The 19070-nt window shown below is 42.2% G+C and overlaps 1 protein-coding gene across 16 annotated transcripts in view; it reads right to left on the minus strand.

Annotated features, from left to right (window-relative positions):
* USP54 (ubiquitin specific peptidase 54) overlaps positions 1-19070 on the minus strand; it is a 251006-nt gene that overhangs the window by 128392 nt on the left and 103544 nt on the right. For 11 of the 16 annotated variants that reach the window (XM_043550398.1, XM_037905165.2, XM_037905160.2 and 8 more), the window contains one exon: positions 2438-3928. The exons of 4 other annotated variants lie outside the window; for them this stretch is intronic. In XM_043550398.1, coding sequence (XP_043406333.1) covers positions 2438-2584 — 147 coding nt within the window. In that variant the 5' untranslated portion in view covers positions 2585-3928. The remainder of the gene's footprint in view (positions 1-2437; positions 3929-19070) is intronic. One more of the 16 variants, XM_043550392.1, reaches the window with a different exon arrangement.

Raw genomic sequence — 19070 nt, forward strand, 5'->3', positions numbered from 1 at the left:
TTTATGTAGAAAACCATGATTAAATCGAGTCTTCCTGACTAGTGATTTAAATCAATTTGATTTAAATGAAATCTACCCTGTATTTTTTCTTATATGTTTTTATTATATATTGTAGCTCATAGGCCTAGCTTGCCTGTATTGTATTTGTTATTAAATTTGTGAAGCTTCCCAAAAGTTCAAAACGTAAAAGTTAATATTTGTACTTGAATTGTAGCCCTTCCTGTGAGACTGTGGAAATCTTTGCTGCTCCTCATGACATACAAAACTCAAGAAGAGCTATGTCAGACTGAACAAAGGGGAGAAAATATTGCATTTAGGAAAGAATCCAGTATTTTTTTTAAATTTAACTGCATGAGGTAATTGTTGCTCCTCTCAAATGTAAAAACAGGAACTACCTATATCATAAGCAGCAGAAATAATTCAAACAGTCTCTCAGATTTAAGTTTACATTTTACAAATTTAACATTCCACAATAAAAATATCGAAGACACTATTTTAATGAAATATGAGACACAGCTTTAAAATCTGGTCATTCTGATTACCATCTTCCCTTTTATATCCCACTTCAATATTTTTAGCATCCAATCTCTTTTGAGCAACTAGAGTTTAAATATTAACAGAGTATGCTATTTGAAGGATAGGATCCCAAGTTTTCAGACTGCTGTACAGCATCAAGCAGTTCATTAGATACCAAGCAAGCACTAAAATCGGGTGAGAACTGAAGTTGGTGAGGAAGACGGTAATTAGTGCTTTACAAATTTAATGTACAAAATCTCATGACCCAAAAGAAATGGAAATATATGCCACTGGTAATCTCATCTTTCCAGTGCTAGATTCCATTTGTTTTGAGCCCTGGTATTTCATAGGATATTAGGCCTGTAAACTATTCACTAGACCTTCCACCTATATTATTTATTTGTACTACAGTAATATCTAGAGTTGCCAGATGAGATTAGGGCCCCATTGTGATAGCCACAAAACATATAGTAAGGGAGAGTCTCTGCCCCAAAGAGAATGTAATTTAAAAAGAATAGACAAAAGGTAAGAGGAAAAGGTGTTGGTCCTGCTTTGAGCAGGGGGTTGGACTAGATGACCTCCTGAGGTCTCTCCCAACCCTAATCTTCTATGATTCTAGGAAGGAAATATCTCCTTTTTACAGATGGGGGAACTGAGGCTCAGAGAAATTAAGTAATTTAGCCAAGGTCACATAGGAAGTCTGTGGCACAGAAGCAGGAAGCAGATCTCCTGAGTTCAAGCAGAGTGTCTTATCACACAACTTCTTTAGCATGGGATCAGAATTTAATATGGCAAATCTTGGATCTCAGGCCAGTGAAATTTTCAATCCTTGATATGCTAAGTAAATTGTCATTTAGGTCCTACCCATACTGCAATTTAACTGTGCTGAAACTGTGTCCCCAAAATTAAGTGTAGCTGATGTACAGACAGGGCCTTAAGGAACACCTTCCAACAAGAAGAACTAAGTCCAGAAGACTGGCATTCATAGTGTATAAGTGGTCACAATGCAAATAATTGTATTACCTATATAAATCCACTAAGAACTTAACTTCTGACTTAGGCTTGACCTGGAAGGAATATCTCCTTTAGGGAATTGAAGGCAGTTCTGGGCAAGAACATTTCTTCATCTCACATGAGTTAAAGAATGATAGCTGGACATGAACTATGAACCGAACTTATTTCACTCAAACTGAACTCCCATAGACGAAAAGTCAGTACTTCTCTCATCAAGTCACCAGCCTGTGATCTCTAATTCAAGAGCCGAAGAACACAGACTATACAAAAGGGATTTTAAATGGACGCTATCAACTGAATCTAGTTATTTAAAAAAAATTAATTAGTTTCAGGAACTAGACTTGCCAGAAGCCTTGCCAATTTTTGTGGTTTCAAAATCAGTTTCCTATTTCTTACAAATATTTTTCTTCTCCTGTTGCTGTGTGAAAACCCATATAAACAAAAGGAATAATTGACTGGTGCACCACACAAAACTGAACATAAAAAATGAAAAAGGAGGTTTCTCTAATCCTTCAGTTTTATTCATTTTAAATTAAAAAATTCAGACAGAAGTGTAATTTTTAAGTTAACTGTACCCCTTTAATATACTTTTGTCTTGGAAAGTCTAGGGCTTTAGCCCAGTTATGGAACACAGTTAATCTACACTACAAAGTAGAACTGTATTTGTTAGTCTCTAAGGTGCCACAAGTCCTCCTTTTCTTTTTGCGGATAGAGACTAACACGGCTGCTACTCTGAAACCTGTATTCTATCTGGTGTCAGGAGACAATGGTGTTGCAAAAGTCCCCTAATTTGGTTGTATTTGTTGTGTAGATAGAGCCTAAAAAAACAAGTTAGCAACAATAAGAATATAAAGCAAATAGAAAAGGTGAACTACAAAGACAGACAAGCTGTATACCGCATCCTTACCTGTAAAGCACTATTCAAGAAGCAGCTATTCTGTCCCGGTTCATTGCTGAGGCCCTTACTGGGTGCTATGGAAGTTGTATTACGTGGAGTAAACATCCCCTGCACGCCACCCCGTCCCACAGAAAAATAAGTCCTTTTCAAAGACATCTTTCACATTTAGTTCTATAATCTGAAGAAGGCTTTTGTATCTCTGACTGAAAGTCTTCACTGGACAAGATCCTTTACCCAAAGTGAAAATTGAGGAGTACAATCCAGTCCTCTTAAAATACAGTTTAAACAAAATTTCTTCTTCAATGTGTAGACATGGAACTCATTAGTTAGCTATATATATTTATTTTAAATCCAGCGCAGGATGCTATCATTCATCAGCTGATGATATAGGGATGATGATGCTTTGTAGGCAACAGAACAAAAGCAAGCAAAACGAAGGAATCCATGGTCTTTCAAGTGCAACTGCTTTGCTGTTACATCCTTCTTCTGAACAGGCTGTCACTTCAATAGAACTCTCTAGAAGACAATGTAATTGCTGAAGTCCAGCAGGGTCCAGGACAAGCAAAATGTAAGACTTCTGTTAATACTTTTATAATCCTCCCACAGAACATAGACCAACACAACTAGTAAAAAGGCAAGCCCGCCAAAAACAAAATAAAGCCTTGCTTCTAATGGGAGTGGTGAAAAGATAACTTCAGTTCTGAGAGGGATGAAAAAGATTCCAGAATTGCACTGGGAAGTGCTTTTATTTTAGGTAGTAAAACTTTAACAGAAAAGTTCTTCTAACTCTCCATGCAGATCTTTAGAAGTTTCTTCTCCTGTTCCTTCTTTTGCAACTGGAATGCCCAGCCGTGCCAGAAAGTTTTACAGAGAAAAAAATAATCAAAGGCTTGCGTCATGTAATTACTCTCTTGGTTTTGTGGTGTTCTGCCAAGACCAGTGTTGCCTCACCTCCCACTATATGCAGAACCTTTTGAAACAAAACAAAAAATACAAAAGCACATCCCCAAAATGAAATTAAGAACAAGAAGCAGAGGAACCTGTGGGCATGTGTCGTGGGGAAACATGGATGAAATATGCTGTAAGGGTGAAGTTAATTTTAATATTTTTTAAAGCTACATACAATTTTATATGAATAGGCTACAGCACATCATTCTCAGCACATACTCCTTGAAGTGTCAAATTAGCCAGTTTCTAACAAAGATCTTGAAAAAATACAAACTATATTTATATATGCATATTTATAGTATTATAAAATCATGTTTACACTTTGGAAGAGGGGATTGTCTCATCTGGATTTGGGGCTTTGCAGCAGTGCTAAACCTGGGCAAGAGGGCATGGAAACGTAGCTGCATTTCCTCGTGGAGTTACTGTTCAGAATGCCTTTGTCAGAGCAGAATATTCTCCCACTTTCTTATTTAGAGAAGATGCTAGTCATCTGCAGGACAAGGAATTTAATCCAGATATGGCGGAAGCCATCTTCCAAATGACACTGAGAGCCTACAAATAGAAACAAAAGAACCATTAAGAGGAAGATGCACTTTTCATGAGTGAATTTAAACAATCATTTAGTCCTAATACATGAGGAAATGTGGAAAACAATTCTCATCTCTGAGAAATTCTATTCTTACCCACATGACATGAATAATGGGCATGGTCCTTCAGGAATACTATTTCAAGGATTTATGAGAAAAACCTTTTGCACACTAAGTTCTAATGTAATAAGTCCACCTGTATTTATGTCACAGCCATACTGTGAAAGTAGTTAGCTAATTAGTTTTTCTACTGACATTACAGGGGTTTCTGTAGTATTCTCCCACATAAGCTATAAATCAATACCATCAAGAACTAGCTAAATGTAAGCCAAATGGCATTATAACACATGATCTGATTCAAGAGTACAGCAACACTGTACTACACAAAGAGAAGCAGACAGACTCCATATATTAGGGGAAAAAAATTGATGGTGGTTATTTTTACTTCTTAGATAATTGAGAATGCCCTTAACTATAAACCTCTTTTTTACCATCAAAACATAGCTAGAATTTCACAAATACCTACTGACCGCTATTCCTACCTACATGCCTCCAGCTTTCACCCTGACCACACCACACGATCCATCGTCTACAGCCAAGCTCTGCGATACAACCGCATTTGCTCCAACCCCTCAGACAGAGACAAACACCTACAAGATCTCTATCAAGCATTCTTACAACTACAATACCCACCTGCGGAAGTGAAGAAACAGATTGATAGAGCCAGAAGAGTTCCCAGAAGTCACCTACTACAGGACAGGCCTAACAAAGAAAATAACAAAACGCCACTAGCCGTCACCTTCAGCCCCCAACTAAAACCCCTCCAACGCATTATTAAGGATCTACAACCTATCCTGAAGGATGACCCAACACTCTCACAAATCTTGGGAGAAAGGCCAGTCCTTGCCTACAGACAGCCCCCCAACCTGAAGCGAATACTCACCAACAACCACATACCACACAACAGAACCACTAGCCCAGGAACCTATCCTTGCAACAAAGCCCGTTGCCAACTGTGCCCACATATCTATTCAGGGGACACCATCACAGGGCCTAACAACATCAGCCACACTATCAGAGGCTCGTTCACCTGCACATCCACCAATGTGAAATATGCCATCATGTGCCAGCAATGCCCCTCTGCCATGTACATTGGTCAAACTGGACAGTCTCTACGTAAAAGAATAAATGGACACAAATCAGATGTCAAGAATTATAACATTCATAAACCAGTCGGAGAACACTTCAATCTCTCTGGTCACGCAATCACAGACATGAGGGTCGCTATCTTAAAGCAAAAAAACTTCAATTATAAAGAGGGGTTTCAAAGGGGGATGGGCTGTTGCCAGCAGGAGAGTGAATTTGTATGTGTGTGGGGCGGGGGGGGGGAAAGGGTGAGAAAACCTGGATTTGTGCTGGAAATGGCTCTACTTGAGGATCACTTTAGATAAGCTGTTGCCAGCGGGGGAGTGAGGTGGGAGGAAGTTTTGTTTCATGGTCTCTGTGTGTATATAATGTCTTCTGCAGTTTCCACGATATGCTATGCATCCGATGAAGTGAGCTGTAGCTCACGAAAGCTCATGCTCAAATAAACTGGTTAGTCTCTAAGGTGCCACAAGTACTCCTTTTCTTTTTACAAATACCTAAAGAAGCAATCTCTGTATGAGCCTCACACACCCATTCCTTTCTAAGAGTAATTTTTTTGCACTTCTATTAGACTTATCTGAGGATCTAATAGTGCTCTACAAATATGTATAATACAAATATTTGCCTACCCCTGTGAAGCAGGTAAATCTCTCTGTTTTACAGGAGAGTAGTCCTGGTTTACAGTCCCATGCTCTAACCATTAAATCCTACTCCTGAGAGTTTAACACACAGAGCAACATCAAGCCGGTTGAGCAGCATTCCTAAATGCTGAAAGGTGTATAGGAATCATTTCAAAGCAACTTCAAATATCAACTCCTCTCTTTACTCAAGGCCTTAATGAACTATCAGCCAAAATCACTTGGGATAGTTCAGTTTCCAGCATTCATTTATGGATCTTTGTAAACCATCCCTGCTTGTGATAGATATACTGGCCAGGCTTGAGCATCAACAAAGACCAGAGTGCTATTTGGAATGACTCAACTCATGCAGAATAGCGATGATGTAATTCTCACAAAAGAAAATGAAGAAAGGCACCCCTCCCCACTCTTTCCCACAATACCTGCAATTAGGAGTTTGAAAGTCTGAAGGGCGAAATCCAGAAGGGCACAGTGCCAACAAATTCAGTGAGCAAACACCTAAGAAATATTTATTGGACTTTTGTTTTCATCTTAAAGCAGGGTTATTAAAGCAGGATTGCTACAAAACAGTCACTGTGAGGTTCCAAATTTATTGTACATCAGTTGTTTCCAGATCAAATGGGCTCAGCTATTCCATAAGGGCATTTTGCTAGCTGCTAACACTGTAAACTCATCCTGGGATCAGAAAGTCAAGCTGGGCTCTTCCCATTTTGCATGTCTCCACAAGATATAAAGATTCCGCACACCAAGTAAGGTCTTAGCAACACTTTTGAATGCCCATTGCCCTCACAAGATTTGTACAGGTTTAGCCAATTGGTTTATTTACATTCCATTCTATTACTGTTGCACGAGATGGAATAAACTCAGTTTGATCTCTCTTAACTATGTTGACTGTACAGAGTTAACAGGAATAAGAAAGCAATAAAGACTTATTTTTATCATTAAACAGCTATGTCTGTGAATGTACACAAGGAAAAGATCTGTTGAGAAAAATATCACCATCTTACATTGCCACTTTGCAAAACATAGCCACACTTTAAATTTTGTAATTCCAATGTCTTCAGAATGGAATTCTAGCTAAATTTAACTTTCCAAAGGTTTGAGACAACACTCACTAGTCTCATTTACAGGTAGGGTGACCAGAGAGCAAATGTGAAAAACGGGGACGGGGTGGGGGATAATAGGAACCTATAAAAAAAAAAGACCCCAAAATCGGGACTCTCCCTGTAAACTCAGGACATCTGGTCACCCTATTTACAGGTTCCCATTCACCTACCTCCTCTGCTCATTGCTTTCACACTAAAGAAAAAAGGATTTATTTAAAATTTCACTGTAATTCCAAAAAAAACCCCAACCCCACCACGCACCAGGGTAGAGCCATTGCTTCCACCATTTTTGATAGCAATTCACCCATTGCAGAACCATCAGCAAAAGTTCCAATCCCAACATATATATCTACATACACACACTAACCCATTAACCACAACACTCTGGAAAAGGAAAGGAAGGATGTTAGCAGTGTCCCTTTTAACAGATTCAGGTGTTCCACAGAGTTTGTTTTTTCTTCTCCTAAACAGAGTGCCATCTTCTAAACAGTCCCAGCCATAGCAGTTTTCTTTGCTGAAGTCAAGTCAAGGCAACATTCTGATATAAGGCAGAGGCCCCAGAGAACATATACATTTATTATAAATCTCTGAAAACATGCCATTCATTTTCAGCAAGAAAAAACATTTCCATATATTACTTCCCTTAAAAAAGCAGTAAGATTCTACACCCATATCAAGAAAATACAAAATGCAACAGCTTTCTAACAATGTAATAGACTACCCCATGACTGTATTGCTAATAGGATTTCCAGAGCTTTGCAGCATTTCAATGCTACAGGTTCTCAACAATTCCAGCTTCATGCTTCTCTCATCATTTTAAAATATCCAAGCACAATCAAAAATCAGATGATAGATTCAGAAGCTACATTCTACTCTATGGGCTAGTGACATATTGGCAGGACTCCAGCAAACAGAGTTTGAAATCAAAAAGATAAGCATTATCAGAGCTGCTCTCACAGAGAAAATCTAGAGTTGACTTTTTGCTAGCAAAACCATTACTACACAGATAGGATCAAACTAGAAAAGTGCCAGGTCTGACTCAAAGATCGTCAAGAATGTAGCAAGGGCGTCAGCTATGTTACCCAACATGTTACAGTAGACACCAAATTTATGAAGGAAGCCTATAAAAGTTTTAAAATATGTGCATTTTGTTTACTGTTTTAGTAGTGACTGGAATAAGCTACAAGTGGCCCACACAGAACTTCTGACAATCAAAGGCCGATTAATCCAGCAACTGTTGTTAGAAAAAGGTCACAGATACGAATGGGAAACAATACTGAGATAAATTGCCTAAGGAGATTATGGACTCTCCATCACTGGAGATTTTTAAGAGCAGGTTAGACAAACACCTGTCGGGAATGGTCTAGATAATACTTAGTCCTGCCATGAGTGCAGGCGACTGGACTAGATGACCTCTCAAGGTCCCTTCCAGTCCTATGATTCTACAAAAAACATGACAAATGGAAATCCAGAATGGCTCTAGAGATCCCCCATAATAGATTTAATCTCTGTGTTATCTGTCAAATTCTCTACTTGGGGAACATGTACTCTGAATCACAGAGCCATGCTCAATATGCAAGGGAATACCAGGGACACTACTCGTATAGTACCTCTGGCAGTTCATCCACAGAACAATTTCAGCACATTCTTCTGGCCTGAAGAAACGTGACATGTTGACAGCCATGCTGAGAGCAAGAGAGAACGAGAGAGCATAGAGTGCTCTTAAAGACATTTGCCGCAGAAAAATTTAAGTTGCTCTTTGTTCACATCCACTTGGTGAATCAGCCATTGATACTAACAGAACTAAACTTAAATACTGACTTGGGGTTTTATCCCCCCTCTGATGATGAACATATTACTGACATCCTCCTCAAGATTGGAAATGGTGGTTTCTCCCTGTCTAGGGTCTTGATCCCTGGGCTTCCTGTATTAAGCTCAGTCATGTCACAAATCTCTCCACACAGTATACCACAAGTTCCTCGCCACTGCTTGAAGAAAAAGCCCTGGCCCTGGGCTTAATTACAACAGCCAAGTTAGCAAGATGGATGCTTCAATCTTATCACTACACATGGCTAAAACCACTGAAGTTTGTGATGACATCAGTAAATAATGAGGTGAGAGCTGCGGTTATTTAAAGGACCTCCAAGTTTCATAACAGAAACAGACAAAAACTTAAGTTTGGTTACTTTGCATGTGTTCGCAGTCAGTAAATCTTCTTCTTTCCCCATTTAAAAGTGTGTTTTTGTGCCCTTTTAACCCATATCCGACCACCACTTGATTTTGCAATGCGATAACAATGATCATGAATGATTTCACTGAAAAGCAGAAAAAAAATTACGAGAGAGGAAGCCCTTATTTAATGTCTTTCATAACAGTAAAATGAACAAAGAAATGTCAAAGGAAATCCATTTTAGTGAAAATTCACTTCTGAGTTCATTCAAGTGGGAAAGTCCTCCTTTCAGTGATAAAGCACTTACAGATGTTTATCCAGTCAGGAAATCAGATTGCATGAACACCCTTAACTACGTACATTTAGGAATGGAATCCCACCATAACAATGGAGGAGGTGGCTTCAGAGCAACAGGTTATTTCAGTGTAACTAAACTGAAGGAGATGTTAAATTTTAATTAAAACGTAAAGCACTTTTATTTGATTGTGGAGTGAGAGAGGAACAGGATCTTCATTTGCGATTCAGATAATGTACCACTAAACCAATGATATACCTGAGATACATCGATGATATTTTAATCCTCTGGACAGATGACCTAAACTCTCTCATATGTCTACCACAATTTCAGCCGCCACCACCCATTCATTAAACTTTCTCTAGAGCACTCCCACACCAGCATCAACTTCCTGGACACCATGATCAGCTTCAGCAATGGAACCATACAGACAATTATGTACAAGAAACTGATGGATCACCACTCTTACTTTCACAAATTGAGTAATCACCCCAAACACTCCAAAAAATCTTACCCAGAGACAGGCACTTACATAGCACAGAATATGCTCAAGGAGCAAGTCTGGGATACACACCTTAAGACACTTAAAACCACCTCCACCAAATAAGTAGATTGCATCATGGAATGGGCCACCCAAATGTCCTGAGAGAACCTGCTTCAATACAGAAAATGAAAAACTCTTTGACTGCACATCCCTAGTTGTCACTTACCACCCCATACAACAATTCATATGGGGTATCAAACAATTCCATCCCATACTTGACAGGGACCACTTCCTGAAAGAAATCTTTCCCAACCCTCCTCTTCTGGCCTTCAAACAACAACACAACCTCATCACCAGAAGCAAGCTCCCCACAGACCAGGACTCACCAACTCAAAGCAGTACCAGACCCAGCCATAACAACAGATGCAAAACCTGAAGATATCTCTCTCCTGCTATGATGATCAATACCCCCCACAACACATCTTTCAAGATCCATGGGACTTACACATGCTATCATAACATGTGGTGTACTTCATGCAGTGCACTAAATGCCCCAACAACTACGTGGGTGAAACCAGACAATCACTATGCTATCAAATGAACTTACACAAAAAAATGATAAAAAACAAGAACACCCATGGGCGAACACTTTTCAGAATATGATCACTCCATATCTGACCTCTCAGTCCTCATTTTCAAAGGAAACCTGCACAACACCTTCAAAAGATAAGCCGGGGAGTTTAAATTCTTTGCTAGACACTAAAAATCATTGTTTTAATACAGACATGAGATTTATGGCTTATTATAACAATCTGTAACCCACTAATCCCCCTTTTTTGTCCTATTACAAAGGGGGGGATATTATCAATATTAACAGGCCACTTCAGCTTGCATGGTTGCTTATAATGTGTTAACTACTTATGCTAAACCAGGGTGGGCCAAATTTTTGGCATGAGGGCCACATCTGGGTATGGAAATTGTATGGAGGGCCATGAATGCACACGAAATTCGGGGTTGGAATGCGTGCTCCAGCTGGGAGTGCAGGCTCTGGGGTCTGGCCAGAAATGAAGAGTTCAGGGTGCAGGAGGGGGCTCCGGGCTGGGGCAGAGGGTTGGGGTGCATGGGGGGGGGGTGAGGGCTCTGGCTGGGAGTACAGGCTCTGGGGTGGGGCTGGGGATGAGGGGTTGGGGTGCAGGAGAGTGCTCCAGGCTGGGACCAAGGGGTTTGGAGGGTGGGAGGGGGATCAGGGCAGGGGGCTGGGGTGCGGGAGGGGGTTGGGGTACAGGCTCTGGGCGGCGCTTATCTCAAGAAACTCCCAAAAGCAGCAGCATATCCCTCCTCTGGCTCCTACGCGGAGGCCCTGTCCGCAGGCACTTGGGGCGGGGGCAGCGTGCGAAGACCCCTGGCTGCCCCTACACGTAGGAGCTGGAGGGGGGACATGCTGCTGCTTCCGGGAGCCTCACAAAGTGGGGCAAGCCCCTGACCCCACTACCTGGCTGGAGTGCCGGAGCAGGGCAAGCCCCGGACCCCACTCCCCAGCAGGAGCTCGAGGGCCGGATTAAAACGTCTGAAGGGCCGGATACGGAGCCCAGGCCGTAGTTTGCCCACTCCTCTGCTAAACAATCTGTTCCATCTTGTATGAGCTGTGACACTCTGAGTATCTTTCCCAGACCTGAAGAAGAGCTCCGTGTAGCTCAAAACCTTGTCTCTTTCACCGACTGAAGTTCATAGAATCATAGAATATCAGGGTTGGAAGGGACCTCAGGAGGTCATCTAGTCCAACCCCCTGCTCAAAGCAGGACCAATCCCCAACTAAATCATCCCAGCCAGGGCTTTGTCAAGCCTGACCTTAAAAACTTCTAGGGAAGGAGATTCCACCACCTCCCTAGGTAACGCATTCCAGTGTTTCACCACCCTCCTAGTGAAAAAGTTTTTCCTAATATCCAACCTAAACCTCCCCCACTGCAACTTGAGACCATTACTCCTCGTTCTGTCATCCGATCCATCCTCTTTGGAACCCCCTTTCAGGTAGTTGAAAGCAGCTATCAAATCCCCCCTCACTCCTCTCTTCCGCAGACTAAACAATCCCAAGTCCCTCAGCCTCTTCTCATAAGTCATGTGTTCCAGTCCCCTAATCATTTTTGTTGCCCTCCGCTGGACTCTTTCCAATTTTTCCACATCCTTCTTGTAGTGTGGGGCCCAAAACTGGACAGTGCTCCAGATGAGGCCTCACCAATGCTGAAAAGAGGGGAACGATCACGTCCCTCAATCTGGTGGCAATGCCCCTACATATACAGCCCAAAATGCCATTGGCCTTCTTGGCAACAAGGGCACACTGTTGACTCATATCCAGCTTCTCGTCCACTGTAACCCCTAGGTCCTTTTCTGCAGAACTGCTGCCGAGCCATTCGGTCCCTAATCTGTAGCGGTGCATGGGATTCTTCCGTCCTCAGTGCAGGACTCTGCACTTGTCCTTGTTGAACCTCATCAGATTTCTTTTGGCCCAATCCTCTAATTTGTCTACGGCCCTCTGTATCCTATCCCTACCCTCCAGCGTATCTACCACTCCTCCCAGTTTAGTGTCATCTGCAAACTTGCTGAGGGTGCAATCCACACCATCCTCCAGATCATTTATGAAGATATTGAACAAAACCGGCCCCAGGACCGACCCTTGGGGCACTCCACTTGATACCGGCTGCCAACTAGACATGGAGCCATTGATCACTACCCGTTGAGCCCGACAATCTAGCCAACTTTCTATCCACCTTATAGTCCATTCATCCAGCCCATACTTCTTTAACTTACTGGCAAGAATACTGTGGGAGACCGTGTCAAAAGCTTTGCTAAAGTCAAGGAACAACACGTCCACCGCTTTTCCCCTCATCCACAGAGCCAGTTATCTCGTCATAGAAGGCAAATAGATTAGTCAGGCATGACTTCCCCTGGGTGAATCCATGCTGACTGTTCCTGATCACTTTCCTCTCCTCTAAATGCTTCAGAATTGATTCCTTGAGGACCTGCTCCATGATTTTTCCAGGGACTGAGGTGAGGCTGACTGGCCTGTAGTTCCCAGGATCCTCCTCCTTCCCTTTTTTAAAGATGGGCACTACATTAGCCTTTTTCCAGTCGTCCGGGACTTCCCCCGATCGCCATGAGTTTTCAAAGATAATGGACAATGGCTCTGCAATCACATCTGCCAACTACTTTAGCACTCTGTCCTCTTTGGCAAAGATATAAGAAGCTGCAGTAACACAAAAAATGGTCTAGTTGCAGGCTAAGGCCCCGTCAACATGGGGAAATTGACCAGTATAGCTAAATTATACTAGAACAATGCCCTCATATGGACACACTATTCTGGAACAAAGTCAGTTTTATTAGAGTGTCCACACAGGATTCTGGAATAGCTATTGTGGAATAGCTTATTTCACAATAGGTATATACTGGTCAATTTCCCCATGTAGCCAAGCCATCAGGATTCCTTGGTTTTATACCTTTGTAAAGTTTTCTTTGCCATCTTCAGAGCTAGCAATATTTCTCCCTTTAAAAAAAATAAAGCAAGCTCAGAGTCTGCATAAGTTAATGCCAAAGGTTCCCTCACTCACCCCAGAAAACTCCACTTACAGAGAAGTGAATTTTTCAATACTGCTATCAGGGCTATCCTTAGGCATAAGCAGTATAGGAGGGTGAAAATTTGGGACACCCCTGGGTCTTAGTGTCCACCCTCCCACCTCTTCCTATCCTTGTTCTGACCCTTCCTGCAGGCTCCCACCACAGCTGGCTGCTGCAGCCTGGTGAGAGTCTTCCTCCAGAAAGGGGATCTAGTCCTTAAAAGTGAAAAAGCCTTCCAGACCTATTAGCACAACACTGAAACTGTTAAAGAGCCATTCAAGTGGTAATGAAGCCATTTAACAGGCATTTGACAACCCCCAGGTATATTCAGTTTCTGAATTTACTGACAAAGCCAGTTGTGTATTACTGTAATATTTACTCAGAACATGTTAGTCTGGAGGACCTTAGTTTAAAATTTGCTTTAAAAATATGTCAGTGTGTTGCTGAAGATTATAAAATCACATCTCCAAAAAAATCCTTGCATAGATTTTTAGATGCACAATCTGAGTATTCATCTTTAGCCTCAAATGCTTGGATCTTCAGACATACAGTTTTTTAAATAAATCCTTCAAAAGACCACTCTTATGTAAAATACACATGGGAGCCCAGGCTGCCATCCGGCATAGGGGCACCAGTTTAATAATACTGCATAGGGCCCCATAAATCCTAAGGACAGCCCTGACTGTTATGCTGAAAGGTGCTAAAGGCTGTCATCAAGGATATCTTGAATCCAAAGACAAGTCACAGAGCTCACTGAAGTCCAGAAGTGTGCCAAACACTCTCTTTCAGGATCCATAACAGGAGCAATTAAGCCCCTTTATGGAGTAAATATGGCTGCAGAATAATGGGGGCTACTGCTCCAGGCACGAGGCCACATGACAAGGGCAGACCTAAATAAGGTAGATTAACATAGGTATGCCGGGGAGTATGACACTGGTTGCAGGCTGTGTTTTGGAGAATGCAAGCCCGCCAGCAGAAGGAGTTCTGATTGTGAGCATGATCCAGGAAGGAAACAAAGAGATAGAGCTGTTTGGTGGAGTACCACACAGGGATTTCTGAGCAAGAAAACTGCCTGCTGTTTGTTTCTACAGGAAAACAGCACTTAGTGTACATTTTGTGTGAACAAACAAGATTACATCAAAAATATATTGGACTCATATAATTAATTTCTCATCCAAAGACGGAAACAGCCCTGAAAAGCCCCAATTGCACTGAAAGGACAATAATACTCTTGTGTTGCTTTTTGGTTCTGCCCTTCTGCAGTAGTCTACTAGCTGCTGAGGTGAGGTCCAGTTTTACTTTCAGGTAGTGTAATTACCCTTTCAGGGCAAGTAGTTTTCTAAAAGTAATAATCCTTTGCCCTTCTATAGCCCTTTTTGTCCAAGGACCTCAGAGTATTTTATAAACAGTTTTCAAACCTGAAAACACCCCTTGGAGGTAGGGAAGAGATAGACGGGCACCCCTTAACCCACCTCTGAAATGCAAGCAAGCACATGGAATGAAATACAGCTATTATGGTGTATAATTCTCCAATGTAGTCAAACCTGAAAATTTAATATCATCTCAGGGCTTTGCATCAATAGCCATAAAGCCTTATTAAAAAAAGACTAGGGATTGGGTCACTAGAAAGCAATTAGACATTATCATAGAATCATAGAATAACAGAGTTGGAAGGGACCTCTGGAGGCCAGCTAGTCCAACCCCCTGCCCAGAGCAGGACAATCCCAACAAAATCATCCCAGTCAGGGCTTTGTCAAGCCTGACCTTAAAAACTTCTAAGGAAGGGGATTCCACCACCTCCCTAGGTAACGCATTCCAGTGTTTCACCACCCTCCAAGTGAAAAAGTTTTTCCTAATATCCAGCCTAAATCTCCCCCACTGCAACTTGAGACCATTACTCCTTGTCCTGTCATCTGCTATCACTGACAATAGTCTAGATCCATCCTCTTTGGATCCACCTTTCAGGTAGTTAAAAGCAGCTATCAAATCCCCCCTCATTCTTCTCTTCCGTAGACTAAACAATCCCAGTTCCCTCAGCCTCTCCTCATAAGTCATGTGTTCCAGACCCCTAATCATTTTGTTGCCCTTCGCTGGACTCTCTCCAGTTTCTCCACATCCTTCTTGTAGTGTGGGGCCCAGAACTGGACACAGTACTCCAGATGAGGCCTCACCAGTGTCGAATAGAGGGGAACGATCACGTCTCTCGATCTGCTGGCAATGCCCCTACTTATACACCCCAAAATGCCATTGGCCTTCTTGGCAACAAGGGCACACTGTTGACTCATATCCAGCTTCTCGTCCACTGTCACCCCTAGGTCCTTCTCTCTGCTGCCTAGCCATTCGGTCTCTAGTCTGTAGCGGTGCATTGGATTCTTCCGTCCTAAGTGCAGGACTCTGCACTTGTCCTTGTTGAACCTCATCAGATTTCTTTTGGCCCAATCCTCCAATTTGTCTAGGTCCCTCTGTATCCTATCCCTACCCTCCAGCGTATCTACCACTCCTCCCAGTTTAATGTCATCCGCAAACTTGCTGAGGGTGCAATCCACACCATCCTCCAGATCATTAATGAAGATATTGAACAAAACCGGCCCCAGGACCAACCCCTGGGGCATTCCGCTAGATACCAGCTGCCAACCAGACATGGAACCACTGATCACTACCCGTTGAGCCCGACAATCTAGCCAACTTTCTACCCACCTTGTATCAGAGTAACAGCCGTGTTAGTCTGTATTCGCAAAAAGAAAAGGAGTACTTGTGGCACCTTAGAGACTAACCAATTTATCTGAGCATCAGCTTTCGTGAGCTACAGCTCACTTCATCGGATGCATACTGTGGAAAGTACAGAAGATCTTTTTATACACACAAACCATGAAAAAATGGGTGTTTACCACTACAAAAGGTTTTCTCTCCCCCCACCCCACTGTCCTGCTGGTAATAGCTTATCTAAAGTGATCACTCTCCTTACAATGTGAATGATAATCAAGGTGGGCCATTTCCAGCACAAATCCAGGGTTTAACAAGAACGTCTTGGGGGGAGGGGGGGGGTAGGAAAAAACAAGGGGAAATAGGCTTGAATAGAGACTGGGAGTGGCTAAGTCATTATGCAAGGTAACCTATTTCCCCTTGTTTCCCCCCCCCCCCCCGACGTTCTTGTTAAACCCTGGATTTGTGCTGGAAATGGCCCAACTTGATTATCATACACATTGTAAGGAGAGTGATCACTTTAGATAAGCTATTACCAGCAGGACAGTGGGGTGGGGGGAGAGAAAACCTTTTGTAGTGGTAAACACCCATTTTTTCATGGTTTGTGTGTATAAAAAGATCTTCTGTACTTTCCACAGTATGCATCCGATGAAGTGAGCTGTAGCTCACGAAAGCTGATGCTCAAATAAATTGGTTAGTCTCTAAGGTGCCACAAGTACTCCTTTTCTTTTTACCCACCTTGTAGTGCATCCATCCAGCCCATACTTCTTTAACTTGCTGACAAGAATACTGTGGGAGACCGTGTCAAAAGCTTTGCTAAAGTCGAGGAATAAGACGTCCACTGCTTTCCCTTCATCCACAGAACCAGTTATCTCATCATAGAAGGCAATTAGATTAGTCAGGCATGACTTGCCCTTGGTGAATCCATGCTGACTGTTCCTGATCACTTTCCTCTCGTCTAAGTGCTTCAGAATTGATTCCTTGAGGACATGCTCCATGATTTTTCCGGGGACTGAGGTGAGGCTGACTGGCCTGTAGTTCCCAGGATCCTCCTCCTTCCCTTTTTTAAAGATTGGCACTACATTAGCCTTTTTCCAGTCTTCCGGGACTTCCCCCAATCGCCAGGAGTTTTCAAAGATAATGGCCAATGGCTCTGCAATCACATCCGCCAATTCCTTTAGCACTCTCGGATGCAACGCATCCGGCCCCATGGACTTGTGCATGTCCAGTTTTTCTAAATACTCCCACCCAGGAATCAGCGTGCCATCTGCACACTGTTTCAAGCCCCAGTCTGGTCCAGAGAGGAAGAATAAATGTCCCAAACAAAGATACAATGCCCTAAAACCATTGCAGAAACACCCCTCTGTTTCCATTTTCACCTGTTTCTACCGTTTCCTCCTCTGCACTGCACTTGTGCTGCTCCAGCCAACAGAACTTCCATACCATTACGGCATAACCAACACAATTCTTGACAGTTTCACTTGGCTTCTGCTGTACTTCTGGGGAAGCACTTAGGGGAAGAACAACATAGATATGATTCTCCTTTGTGGGCTATCTCACAGAGGAATTTTAAAAGACACTAACTTTTAAAACATGGGAGTGAGGGGGAACATATAATTCTTATATTCTTCTGCCAAATTTAAAACCTCTGGAAAGTGCTGAACAGTTCAGAGTACAAGATGTAGGAGATAACTCCCATCTATCTGATGGGAAACATTTTGTTTCTGCCAGTCACAGCCATATTCTTCTTTTGAAAAAGAGCATCATTTGTAATAGTTACAAAGAAAGAAAAAAAATAATCATCTCGTCATGAAGTGGTGGCAATCTGTCTCTCCAATATTAAAGGTTGGTTTTGAACTGCATAAGAGTATCCAGTGACAGTGATACAGCTGGAAATTTCCACATAAGCCCAGCACCACAGAGAATCATTCCAGGACTCTACTCACTCGCCTGTAGATGCCTCTGGGCGATTAACAAAGGTAGCCTCACTTTCACTTCTGCAGTTTTCCCTCAAAGCAGTATCAACTGATGCACCTACGTCCTTTATTCAAACTTAATATTACATAGCCTCTTCCTCTCTTGAGAGAGAGGCAGAGACAGAAAACATATACTGCTCATCCCATACAGATACAATAGAGCCACGGGCAGGCTTTCATAAAATTTATGGGCTGCAGAGTCCAAAGAAGCCAGATGGCTCTTACTCACTGGTCACCAGACGGGAAGAGAAATTAAACCCCATTGCAGAAAGTCTTTTATAAGTAAATTCCTGATAAACAGCTTTAAAATGCAGCATGAACTCTGCAACAACACAGACCTTACTAAGACAGAGTTTGCAGTGTCTAAAAAAACCCTGCAACTTACTGTTACCAAATACATCTTCAACTAAGACGACCCAGAGAGTGGAAAGCTGTTTTCTCGATGAAAATGAGTCTTTGATTACAGAAATTAATTTATAAAGCAAGTCCTTCTTTGGTAATTTAACAAACAATGAAAGATATGAGTCCATAACTACAGGAACAAAAGCCACATTATTTGTTCTCCAAGTAACTTAACACACAAAAAAATTTACTCTCCACTTAATACCATTATCCATATCACACAATATATTTAATAAATATTGTTTAAAGAGCCAGCATTTGATAACCCATTGCTCTCATGGACCACAGACAGTTACTATATACAGATGTGTGTTAACAGTCCAAAACAGTCATGTTTATTTTTTGCAAAAGAAAGCAATAGCTGCATTTTCTGGTAAATAGGAATAAGAAGGGCTAAGACCTGAAATCCTAGCACAGAGTTTCTCAAATCTGGCCACCAGGGACTTTTCTTGCAGCCACAGCCCCCTGGGTGGGGAGGGGAAAGCAGCAGCTCCTCCCCCAGGGGGCCAGCAGTGGCTGGCCCCTGCCCCCTTCCGGAGCCAGAAACACTGTATGAGCAGTCGACTAGTGTGAGTTCC

The sequence above is a fragment of the Chelonia mydas genome, chromosome 7 (assembly GCF_015237465.2).
Source record: "Chelonia mydas isolate rCheMyd1 chromosome 7, rCheMyd1.pri.v2, whole genome shotgun sequence".
In the NCBI taxonomy this organism is placed as follows: domain Eukaryota; kingdom Metazoa; phylum Chordata; order Testudines; family Cheloniidae; genus Chelonia; species Chelonia mydas.